Source organism: Ixodes scapularis, unplaced genomic scaffold, assembly GCF_016920785.2.
Source record: "Ixodes scapularis isolate PalLabHiFi unplaced genomic scaffold, ASM1692078v2 PGA_scaffold8__174_contigs__length_109621045, whole genome shotgun sequence".
Lineage (NCBI taxonomy): Eukaryota > Metazoa > Arthropoda > Arachnida > Ixodida > Ixodidae > Ixodes > Ixodes scapularis.
This window is the reverse complement of record NW_024609883.1, coordinates 21,342,448-21,354,925: the sequence shown is the minus strand read 5'-3', so window position 1 is coordinate 21,354,925 and position 12,478 is coordinate 21,342,448. Positions and strand designations below refer to the sequence as shown.

The 12,478-nt window shown below is 49.7% G+C and overlaps 1 protein-coding gene across 1 annotated transcript in view; it reads left to right on the top strand.

Moving 5' to 3' along the window:
- The first annotated feature begins 290 nt into the window (after positions 1-290).
- Positions 291-12,478, top strand: part of LOC120843951 (zinc finger protein 260) — a 28,918-nt gene continuing 16,730 nt past the window's right edge. Inside the window, exon 1 of the mRNA XM_040215473.3 lies at positions 291-393. Within this exon, the coding sequence (XP_040071407.1) occupies positions 381-393 (13 nt within the window). The 5' untranslated portion in view covers positions 291-380. The remainder of the gene's footprint in view (positions 394-12,478) is intronic.

Here is a 12,478-nt window from a genome sequence, read left to right as displayed (position 1 = left end):
AACAGGTGAAAGGACGCTTTTACGAGTTCATATAATTATTGAAGAAACTTTCACTCTCTTAAAATGAGTTGATTGTAAATATATTTTAGATTGTAGTAATAATATATTATGAGTTTAGTTCTACAGTGTATTTTTATTGACACAAGGCCTTTGATCACGTGGTTTGCGATTAATTTACCATTTACCAAAGGTGTATTCCACAGTAAACAAATTTGTGAAAAGAACAACGCGCACTTGAGCTTCGTACGAGTTTCACTACTCTGGGGCGGTCATCGGACCCCAAGGACCACCACGACTTCGTGCCCACTGCGTTCAACCACGCCAGCAGCAGCCCAGGGGAGGCCGCTGCAGCCGCCGAGCAGTCGAATAAACGCCGTGTGATGAGCCGTGAAGGTAAACGCCAGTTGGGAGGCACTCACTTGATCGAATGACGTTTTAGCGAACGCCCACGTTTCATCGAACGACACTTTAGCGAATAGTCGGACGCCGCGAAGCGGCGTTTTCGGGTGGGCCAAGTGAGTTCATATTTTTGTAATGAGTTGCCGTAGACTGTCGCCGCGAAGCGGCGTAAAGCGCAGCGCGACGGATGGGTTAACGCGCGCCCCCGTTATTCGCTAAAACGACCATTCGCTCAAATGTCGCCGTTCGCTAAAATGTCATTCGCTCTTGTGATATGGACCCGCGAATTTCGTTTCAGCGTGCGACTACGGAAGCATGTAGCGTAGCGCAACCCAGCGCCCGTGCCACCGCTGGCAACCGCTGGTTACCGGGTGCGCTGATGCCAGTGTGCCTCGAAATCGCGGCTCGAGCTCCCGGTAGCAACACGTCTCGTTTTCCCAGTTGCCTCGCACACCGCGAGAAGCCAGGGGCACGTGTGATTTTACGGTGACAGCTGTGAGAGGGCAACTTCACCGGGGAAAGAATGAAATGAGACGCCGTCTCGCTTGGCTACACTCATATGATGGTGAATCCGAGTGGTCGCCTCTCTTCTGACCTTGATTCAGCAGAGCGCCCCCTCCTCGCCGCCAGAGCTACTCGGGATTCTTTTCAGCCGATCACAACTGCTGGCTTCAGAGCGCTCCGAGATTCTCAGACCGGTAATGGAAGTAAAACTTCCTAATAATTTAATAGTGCATTGGAAAAAAAAAAAAAAAAAGATTTTACAGCGTACGGTGGACGATTGAGCAAAATTGGGAAGTTTTCGTAGATGGTTTTCGGCGTCCCACAACACACTCCACAACCCGCTACGAGATCCGGGTTTCTTCAATCGAGGCTAGCGGCGCGCAGGCGCAGTAGCGGCTTCTTCGTTGCGGAGGCCTTAGTGGAAAGGGGGACGCGGTCTACGAAAACTCACGCTCGTAACGTGATGAAATATTGGATGTGACATAAATTGTTTTACGCATTGCATCGGCATGTAAAACAACAAAAAACAGCAGTATACGAATTGATTTTTGCAGAAGAGAGCGAAAGCCAATGCTTGGAAAGAGTTGTTAACTCATTGCGTTTTCGACAGGGAACACGCTGCGATAGCGATCATGCGTACGGCAGAGCAGGCAAATATAAAATGGTTAATAAACCATATTTTTCTCACGGCGAAATATTGTGCAAACAGGATATAACACATCTTGCCATGTGACACAAATGACTGTGCATTAGATTCGGCTTTCCCTTTATGTTACAACACAAACCTTTGTACGCACTTTTACCAAACCTGAAAATTTCTTGAAGCGACCACAAAACCCGGTGAAACAGTGGCGAGCTCTGCGAGCTGTTTCTTCGTCGGTTAGTCTTAGCGGAATCACCGCCGCGAGATTTATGATCTCGTAAAAGCACTGGGAATACTTCACACGTTGACTTTTCCTGTTACAGTCACAAACAAATGTTGTCCCGTCCGTTGTAATCCTCGCACCGTCGAATGCACAGCACTTTGTGGGACCACAGATCAATCACCGTCATGCCAGACCCCGCACACTACCACAGACCATTGCCGGCCATCGTCAGCAAAACCATGTGATCGCCATCCAAGTACCACGTAACGCCTGCACCACTCCGCACTCCGACGGCTACAGACAGAGTATATAGAGAGCGCTCTGAGAGGGGGAAAGGCGCCCTCGGAATGAACCAGCCGACCAGGCCACATCACTCTCTTTCCACCACCCGATTTCGCGCACTCTGGAAAGAGCGCGCAGAAAGAACCACGCGAATTCGCCATTAGACTGTAGTGTGGGGAGGGCGAGATGGACACAAAGGACAAAAGACATAGAAAGGGATAGAGTTATATGTACACGCTTGCTGCCCGCACGAACGCAAGAGACAAATCGTATCCGTAACTCATAGGCCAATGGCTCAGTGGGAGCGAATTTAATGTGTGCAGTTGCGCGTGTGGAGTGGCACTCCCAGATTACGCGAGGGCACGTCGCCGTCACTCTGCACTGGGGGTAGAGTGGGCTGGGGCCCACATTGCCCGGGGAAGTAGGGCGGTGAAATCTGGCCATACACTCCTGAGGCTGTTTGTGTCTGGAACTTGTGGAGGCACGTCAGTTCCCACCTGGTGTAACCAGATGGGAGAGGATATTCGACTGAAGGGAGAAAGGCAGCGAGTAGCGCTTTCCCGGCGAGACGTGCGGCATCCCTGCGTTCCAAGGGGTCTGCAGGAATATAAGGTGGGTTGGGCTCGGAGGGCGGTGGTAGCCTTGCAAGAATTCGAAGGTACGCAGTAAATGCCTCGCGGCTCCGTTCACCTTCTCATTATTCGGTATGTCTGCGTTGCCAGATGTCCGGGTCACTGTTATTTGGTCTCCGTGGGAGCGGAGTGCCTTACTAAGGAGGCGGAGCTCCCAAACTGTCCCGTGCTGGCCAGTCGGACGGGTACATTCCTGCACCGCCCCTTGAGAGCCGGTGAAAACGTGTAGCTGCCTGCTGTGGTGGGGTGAACGAGACTGAACGGCCCACAGAATGGCCTGAAGAGCCAGTACACTGAGTCTGCCGTTGTCTGGGCACATGCCGAGATGTGCCGAGTTTGTGCCAGACGCCAGCGTCTGGCACAAACTCGGCACAGCTTGAATCGAGAGTGAGTACCTCATCGACGTTCGACGAGGACTCGAATCCAGTCGCAATGCCGTGTGCCCGAGAAATGGTGACTGCCAACTTTTGCTCGGTGGGGTCTTCGGAAGGGTCCGTGAAATGTTGTCTGTTGCGATAACTCCCTGTGCCTCGAGCATGCATGTGCAGCCAGAGCACGCTCCGAAAAGCAGCGAGTGCGTGCCCGAGGCCAGGCACTCACAAGGGACGTCCTCTCCCTTTGACAGTGGCTGCGGACAGCACCCCGTTTAGGAGCGTTGGCTACGGCGACCATCCAAGCAGACGCACCTGCGCGCCATATGGCTAGACCTCGCAAAGTTTATGGCGGATTCGGACGATGCGGCTGCCATTTGCAGTGTGCCAAAAAACTCGTAGACAGTGTTCATATCGGAAACCGGAATGGGATCATGATCAAGGAGCGAAGACGTTTCGAAAATCCTCAGTATCGAGCTCGGTAGGATATGCAGAAATGACGGCGCCACAATGATTGTAGTTATACTAGCACAGGGCTGCTGTTGCTGGAACGGTGTAAATGTGCTCGGATTTTTGCATTTAGGGGTTCTTTACTCCTGCTCCTGTGCCTCTCTGTTTCATAGGGGTGTCCCCCCCCCGCCCCCGTCGGGCTTTTTTTTTGGGTAGGGGAGTGAAGTCCCCCCGCTGTTTTCCGACACAACTAGATGGCAGTGTGTACATCCTTCTGCTGTCAATTGGTTCAGCTTCGTCTCTAACAGATCAAAGCAATGAAGGGCAGACCGTGTGTGAACAAGTTGCCTGTCAGCTTCGCTTTTCATGTCTGGCTTATTTGGTTCACCCTCAAGCTTATACAGGTCGCGGTTATAAAGCCGCGGTTTCGTGCTTCAGCACGAAACCGCGGCTTTGAAACATGCTTTTAAGGAATGAGCGCTTGCTCTAGAAGGGCACATTCTAAAAGAGGGAACAATAGTATGGTGCCTGTAACGTGCCTTTGGCTCGTTTGTTGGCAGCGTCTTCAAAAGCAATCTCGATTTAATGCCTGATGATGTCGCAGAAGTGTGAAGTTGCGACCTGTCTCCAGAAAAAAACAAAAAAAATCGGTGGTGCCTTTGGTGGGTGAGACGTATGGTTTCGTACCTCTCTCTTACTCGAGCGAAAAGGCGAACAAAAGCTCGCACTGCAGAACCCAGGGATCCTGGGTTCGAGCCCCACACCTGCCCGTTTCGATCTGGATGAGCATCGTACCGGCATGCAGTCGTGTATCACTACTGCGTGAGCACGTTAACGACCCCAGGTTAGCAGTCATACTGCATTGGCAAAATTGCTCATCTACAGTGTAAACCAGTGTTGCCCCATCCTGGCAGACGGACTTTATGCTGTACAAACACTACTCGTCCAGTTTGACTTTTTTTGACCTCTCGATTATGATACGCATTCTTTTTCCGCCAATCTTTTGTGTCTGCCTCAGTGGACAGGTGATAGTGCTGTGCATTTCTTTGTCATGATACAGACAGCTGATAAAAGTTGTTAGATGTACACCTCTCAGACAGCGCTGATAAAATAAAGGCCAGCACATTGGTGAGGCAGTGCCATTTTAAATCAGCTTGTAACATCTGGTACGGGCCCAACAGTCGTAAGCAAGTTGAAGGGGAAGATGTCACAAGCAAACCTAAAAGTTCACAAGAAAAAAAATAAAAGAGGCAGAGAGCATGACTTTTTTTCTTTTTTGATGTTTTCCTTTCTACTCCAGTCTCGGGTTAGTTAAACATGGTTAATATTCACCAGCTTGCCTGCACCCTCGCTATATTTTCTCTGTTCTTTTTTTTTTTTTTTGAGGCAGTGACTATTTTGACGTTCACCTTCAGAATAACTTCGAAATTACTTTGACGTCTACGACATCACTTCTGTAAAACAAAAATAGTGTTCAAAATATCTTTTTCGTCCCTTGTCAAAATGATGGCTTTATCATTCCGACGTCTCCCGTCAATGTCACTGGTGGCTGTTTAGATCTTATTTTGTTTGTTCTCGGTGTTGCATTGCCGAAGTCACATATCTTTCTGTTGTGTGTCTACTCGGCGTGTTGCGTGTTGCGGTGTCCTACTCGGCACTAGAAATGTCACATTCGGCGGGTGAGTGACGTTGCCCGAGAGCAACGCTGTGCTTTCTGAAGTCTTTTCAGCAGGCAATCTTTGGTAAAATTTTGAACTCACAACAAATGCGAGCTGAATATCCCTTCATCTTTTGTCTGCACGTAATGAATGCAACTGCTTACACCACACCGCTCAGTAGGGTGACCGTCTTCCTCAAGGTACAAAACGGGACATCCCAGCCCGGGGGGGCCGGGGGGGGGCTGTAGTAAAGATTGAGATTGGGAAAAAGATTTAATGCAATAGCTGCTGTTATTTCAAAACGTCACCAAATTACACTAAATTTTACTCTCTGGGTAAATATCCCCCGCCTACGTTCACGACGCTTCTCGGCGACAGTATGCGGCTGCTCATTTCATTATGAAACTATTAACCCACTTGGCCCCAGTGTACACGCCGCCTCGCGCCGTCCAGCCGGCAACCCAAGTTAACCCAAGCGTCCGGAGAAGGAGTCCCATAACATTTAGTTCAGCAAAATTGCGTCGACAACATTCGTCTTTTTTTTTAGTGCTGATTGTATGAAAAGAATAAAAAATATTGCCAAATGCACTAAAAAAATCTACTAAAAAACGAAAAAACTAAGCACTCTCTGTGGATCGAACCTGGGTCCGCTGCGTATGAAGCAGGCACCTTTCCTAAGCTATGCTGCTTCTTTTTTTTTTTTTTCTTTATTGCAAACTGAAACTTGTAACCATTTCCGGTCGAGGTGCACGGGCTCGTGCGTATAGCTTAACTCATATTTTAAAGTACCTACGGTTATTTTTGTAAAATATACTTGTAACGAGAAAGCATAGTTTCGGTTTGCTTCAACTCGCTTGGTGCCCATTTTGAAACTATGCACTCCTGATAAAACGGGACATGACTTTTTTTATTGGGACAAAAAGACGGGACGGCAAAAGCGCACCTCAAAAACGGGATTGTCCTGGCCAAAACGGGACGTCTGGTCACCCTAGCTCAGAGTTTTGAAAGATTTTTGTACCTCCAACCCCAGATCTCTGCGGGTGCGTCTCGGGACAGTTGCAAAGTCTCGCTGGTCTCGCTCTGTGTCTGGTTTGTGGGCTCGTCGTATCGTTTAGGTTTTATTATTGCTCGTGCATGACTAGTCTTGGACGGCTACTGAACGATCGGGGATAATGAAGGAAGTGTTGCGAATACGAGCGTGGCCTCCTTGATGTCTCTTGACTGGCGCTGATGAACAAAGCTTCCAAGGCACCGAACAAAGCATCATTACGTTGCAGTGTTCAGTAATGCGACTGCTGCACCAATTGTGCCAAACTGTGCCAAGGGGCTAACCCTGTTACATTTTGCCATAATAGAGAGTTTTAGTATTACGTATAGGAGCAAACGCAAGCCCCCTACGTTAGTGTTAACTCTGCATACTCCACACTGTGCATGAGCCATACGTACATACTGCAGCGAGATATGCGTACATACGCTCGCTGTTGATTTTTGCGGGCGTACATAGCGGTCCCCTGCGTGCCAGCTCTCGTCGCGCACGGGCAGGCGCCAGACTACTTCAGTTTGAAAAATGGCGGTGGTTAGGCAAACCAGTGGAAGTGCTATGCGCGTTGTATAGGTTCGCTTCACCATTGAAGATGACCTCAACCTTGTGGAAGAAAGACAAAGAAGGCAAAAAGGGTGAGGCTCGTGGCGGGCGAGGACATGCGGAGTTCGGAGCCGGAGACAGATGAAAGAGCCGGTGCCAAGCAAGGCCTCCAACAGAAGACCCGAACCACTAGACAGGCTTGGCCCTCCTCTTCATCGGACTCTGAACTTGAGTACAGATTAAACATTTTCCCAATGATAGCACTTCCCCGTGTGACTTCCTCGGAGCGAGTGTACTCGGCCTGATCGGGCGGCTTTGACAGGCGACCCCACAACCTCCTCAAAGAAATCAATGTGACGAACCCTTTCGAGCGCCCACAAAGTTGGGTGTCGATAGCCAAGAACGTTGGCGGCGCCGTTGAACCCAGAAAGGTGTTTACCATGCGATCGATACGCGAGCGGTGTGACCTATTGCTTGCATATTTCCAAGCAAATGACGAGGCCAACATAAGATAGTAGGGATCCCACAACACACTGGAGCAAACCATAGATCGAACTGCTGGTCGCACAGTCCTAAAAAAAAAAGACAAAACACGTTCACAACAGGCAACTGGAAAGAGATTCACGCACTTCGTAGCAAAGCGAGGAGATTCGCGGTGTTGGATTTTCTTGACCTAATATCCGCCTTGGATCGTTTGAAGCAGTTCGCAGGAGCACATCTAGATGGCGCTGCAAGTATTTACGTATGTGTTTGCCTTCCGCTATACTAAAAGTGCGTGTTCAACGCGCTCCGTTACGTTACGTCGACAGCTTGCATGCGTTGTGCGTAGTGCTGACGCAAGTGTCTTTAGCTATTCTAAAAATCTCTAATATGGGTAATTTGCGCCAAACCTGCGCCAAAGGACCAAGTTTGGTCTCCTTTTAAAACCGAAACTGAACTGAGTACCGTCATTGAGCACGCGTAAGCTAGGTGACGCAAGTGGCTGCCCGACGCAAAGTACCCCGCATTAATCATTCATCAGGTCTCGCGTGTTTTTTTTTGCCGTCTCTTGCATTGTCTCGCATCTTTTTAAAAAAATTTAACGATACATGTGGGCATTTGCGGACGCTCCGACGCTAGTGTGCTGTAGAGTCACTAAATAAAGCTACGCTTTCAGGGTACTATAACTCCGAAACTATGCGTCTGAAGCGTGTCAGGTGCCGCCATCTTGGGTTCATGCGCAGATTGAGGAGCGACTCTAGCCGAGCCAAACCGAGCTGTAGTCGTCGCCTGTGCCAGCTGCCGCAGTCGCAGCTGCGACAGTGAATCAAGGTCATGTAGTTCATACCTTGGTTTAACACGGAAAACGAGCGCGCTGAGCGATGGACTTCAGCGTGCGCGTGCAGTAAACGGTAAACCGCAACAGACAGAGGACCGCTGGACCCAAGATGGTGGTGTTGAGAAAACGCGATGATGATGATAGCGACTCGCGTGACTGCTGCTGTCCAATGATGCCGCGGCGAACCAGAATATTGTTGGATAGAGCAACTGTATTGTCGGCAAAATGCCAAAGAAAAGGAACGCGATACTCTGAAAGCGAAGCTTATTAGTGACTCTAGCGTGCTGGCTGGGTACCAGCCATGCCGTCACGCTGTGAAACGAAACCACATGTTTGCGCGGCGGGAGTTACTTTGCGAGCTGAAGCACTCGCTCCTGAAAGCCACGGCCGTGGGAAAACTATACTTGGTCCCTCCAAGTCATCGTGCTCGCGGGACGTCGGGTGTTGCCGTCCCGACGTCGCTGCAGATATGGCGCTTTCTAAAATGAAACGTAAGGACCGCCGCATGTTCATCAACATTCCGGTTCTTGTTTAATACGCTACTACAAAAATGTCTCTAGCTCAAACACTGCTGTGTCGAAGTATTGATTACCTAGGTTTCTCTCGGTAGGCTTTCTTTCGAGAGGGACCCTGGTACGTGAAAAATCTGCCGCGAAAGAAGGTTGGTGAAGAGAAGTGAGCTAAAGGAAAGAACGCAATGTCTGCACGCTGAACCTGCACAGTGCACTTGTTTGTCTCAAATTTAGTCGTTGCACAAAGTGCTCCAAGAACTTTTTCACCCTGACTCGCGATGTCTTGCACCGATGAGCTCAGTTTTTTGTGTTTTTTTTCTTCTGTGTGTTTAGCTTGTACCTTGCCTGCCGGCGTGGCAAGCATGTGCTGCTGGACTGTTTTTTGTCGTATGCTGGACAGTTACATTTGGCATACAATTTAGGGAACCAGTTGGCGACGGAGCGAAGTGGCATGGTCTAGATCGAACAGCCGTCTCCGCTTGCACGACAGTTTCGCATTGCACTGCACAGCGGCGTAGACTTTCCATTTTCCCAAGGGGGGGGGGGCAGGCTGAGAAGTTCGCCGGGGGGGGGGGGGGGTGCTGTGCGTTACCTTTTCGCCAGAACTGGAGATTGAAGCTAACGAAAGCACGCTGGGATTCCATTTCCCATGTATTTTGTCAATAAAGGCAACGTGGGCGTTATTTTGTTTACATGCCACTACTAGAAGCTCGTTACATGGCACGTAAAGTTACATGGCACGTAAACAGCGTCTCGGTAAGGATCATGGCCCGGGCCTGGGGGGGGCTCTGCCCCCCCAGGATCTCACCAGGGGGCACGAGCCCCAATGCCCCCCAAAGTCTACGCCTATGGCACTGCAGTAATTAAGTGTTTCATCAGTTGGAGGCTGCTTCCATTTATTATAGAACTAGCCAACCTAATGCTGTGCTATTTACTGCTAAGCTGGTCATTTTCAAATAAGTTGTAATATGTTGAGGTTGATTCTTATTTACCTTGCGGATACATATATACATATCATTTAACTGAAGCATTGCAAAATGTGTCATGTCATAGGCATTTCAGTTACATGTTGAAAGACTCCCAGGTGGTCTAACATGGCTATAATTTGTTTATTGCAGCGAGCAAAGTGTCCTTCGTTTGTCCAGCACTTGAAACAAACATATATTTTTATTTTTCTAAGAATATCTGCTCCAAAAGCCAGTTTTGCTGCTCCGAAACACTGTTCTAGCTGCTTCAAAAGTTACTTTTGCTACTTCAAAACACTGTTTTGGCTGCTTCAAAGCCCACTTTTGCTGCTCCAAAGCATTGTTTTGGCTGCTCCGAAAGGTGCTCCAAAATGGCTTAGGCTAATCGCATCACTAAGTGTGCGTTGCGGTTCAGCACGCGTTCTCCGACACCAAGTGTCGTGCAATCGACTGCAATCTTCACGACTTGATTTTTTAAGAGATTCAGCACTCCTTCTGTTGTGTAGTTACCGCCAAGCGCGCTCTACTGGGACTATAGTGGCAACGCTTTAGTTCCTTCGCTCTTCTTCTTTATCGTCGTGTCAGTTTTGATAGCACGAGACATTCGTTCTAGTTCCAAGCTCCATAGAATAAACCTCGGGCCATGGTCCTCCGGTCTACTGTGTGTTGCCCCGTCAAGACACGACAACTTGGCGAAGAGGAGGCTTCGCTGAACTGCTACGCGGAAGCCGACATGGCAACGGGGGATCCGGCAGCGACGGGTCAAGTGCCGCAAGACTTTGGCTGACTGGGACACATCGAGCCCTTCGACGACTCGATGAGCGACTGGCCGTCGTACGAGGAACGACTCACGTCGTTTCTCCTGGTCAACCGAATCGCCAAGGACGACAAGGTACACACATTTTTGAGTCTCATAGGCACGAAAGCGTACAGTCTTCTGAAGTCATTGACCGCACCGGAGTTGCCAGCAAGAAAAAGGTTTGATGAGCTAAAGAAGCTTTTGGGGGATCACCTGGCACCGAAGCCATCGGTAATCAGCGAGCGCGCAAAGTTTCACAGAAGAATGCAGCTCGAGAACGAATCTGTAGCAGCCTTTGTTGCAGAATTATGCAAATTGGCGCAAACCTGCAACTTCGAAGCCGCACTTGACCAGTCCTTGAGGGACCGTTTCGTCTACGGTTAACGCAGAGAGGACATTCAGCGTGTGTTGTTTTCAGAGGACAACAAGCTAACTTTCCAGAGAGCCGTCGAAAAAGCGCTAGCCATGGAAGCAGCAAAAAAGAACGTCGCTGAAACACATGCATCAGAACCTAGAGTTTCGGACGTACACAAGGTGAAGGCCGTCGTGGAGGCGAACGTGATGCAGCGAGACTGCTATCGCTGCGGCTCAGCGAAACATGGAAGCCGGGTATGCCCGCACATTGCGGATATCTGTTTCAAGTGTAAAAAGAAGGGGCATGTCTAAAGAGTGTGTCATGCTGACAAAGAAAAGAAATCGAAGTGGACGCCACGTAAGACGATGAAGAAACTGGTTCCTGTTCAAGACCCAGTTGGCATGAAGGAAGTGACCACGTCTGGTATGGAATCAATAAAACTCACAATAAACGTGCAGGAAGTTGCCTTGGAAATGGAACTGGACACAGGAGCAACTGTTTCTGTCATGTCACTGCAACAGTTTCGTCAGATATCTCCTTCAACAAAGATCATGCCGATGACGCTCAAGCTGCGCACGTTCAAGGGAGACATCGTTCAGCCCGTCGGGGTTGCTCACGTCGACGTGCAGTACAAACAGCAGAGGACCGAGCTTCCCCTCTACATCACAAGTGAAAAGGGACCACCTCTGCTCGGCCGGCAGTGGCTGCAAGCGATCCGATTGGATTGGAACTGAATCTTCGGGATCAACAGCATTGCCAGGTCAGATGTTTTGGCGCTTTCCGAACAACGCACTAAGCTTAGTGTGCTTCTGGACAAGTACCAAAATCTGTTCAATAAAGACCTGGGAACTATTGCTGAAGAAAGGGCAGAGCTGACGCTAAAAGAAGGTCACATACCGAAATTCCTCAAGGCAAGAAACGTGCCGTTTGCCCTACAGCCTGCTGTCGAGGCTGAACTAAAGAAGATGCAAGACATGGGCGCCATAACACCAGCCACAACGAGTGATTATGCGACGCCGGTTGTGCCAGTAGTGAAGAAGGACGGTGGAATAAGGTTGCGCAGCGACTACAAGACCACCGTGAATCTTTGCCTTGACACTGACCAGTGTCCGCTCCCGAGAGTCGACGACTTGTTCACAGTGCTTTCAGGAGGCCAGGAATTATCACCAGGTGGTGATGGCTGAAACGTCGAGCAAGTACCTAACTTTAAATACACAAAAAAGGACTGTTTGCCGTAAACAGGTTACCGTTCGGAGTCTCCTCGGCACCAGCCATTTTTCAGAGAATCATGGACACAAGGCTGAAAGATCTGAAAGGCGTCAGTTGCTACTTGGATGACGTCCTCATCACCGGCAGGACGCCGGAAGAGCATTTGGCCAATTTGGAAGCAGTCCTAAAGCGGTTGTCGGAGCGTGGAGTTCGTGTGAAGAAGGAAAAATGCGCGTTTTTCCAAAAGGAGCTGCGTTATCTGGGCCACGTGATCAGTGCTGCAGGTGTCAGCACGACGCCAGAGAAGATCGAGGCTCTGCTGAAGGTTGCTGCACCCTCAAGCAAGCAGCAGCTCCAGTCATTCCTGGGTATGGTAAATTACTACGGGAAGTTTGTTCCACGACTATCCACCCTGGCGAGCCCGCTCTACAGGCTGCTGCGTCAAGACCAGCGCTGGTGTTGGGACAAAGCGTGTCAAGCAGCGTTCGAGGAAATCAAGACGGCGCTAGCAACACCATCGATTCTGGCACACTACGACCCAAGTAAGCCATTGCAAGTTGCGTCCGACGCATC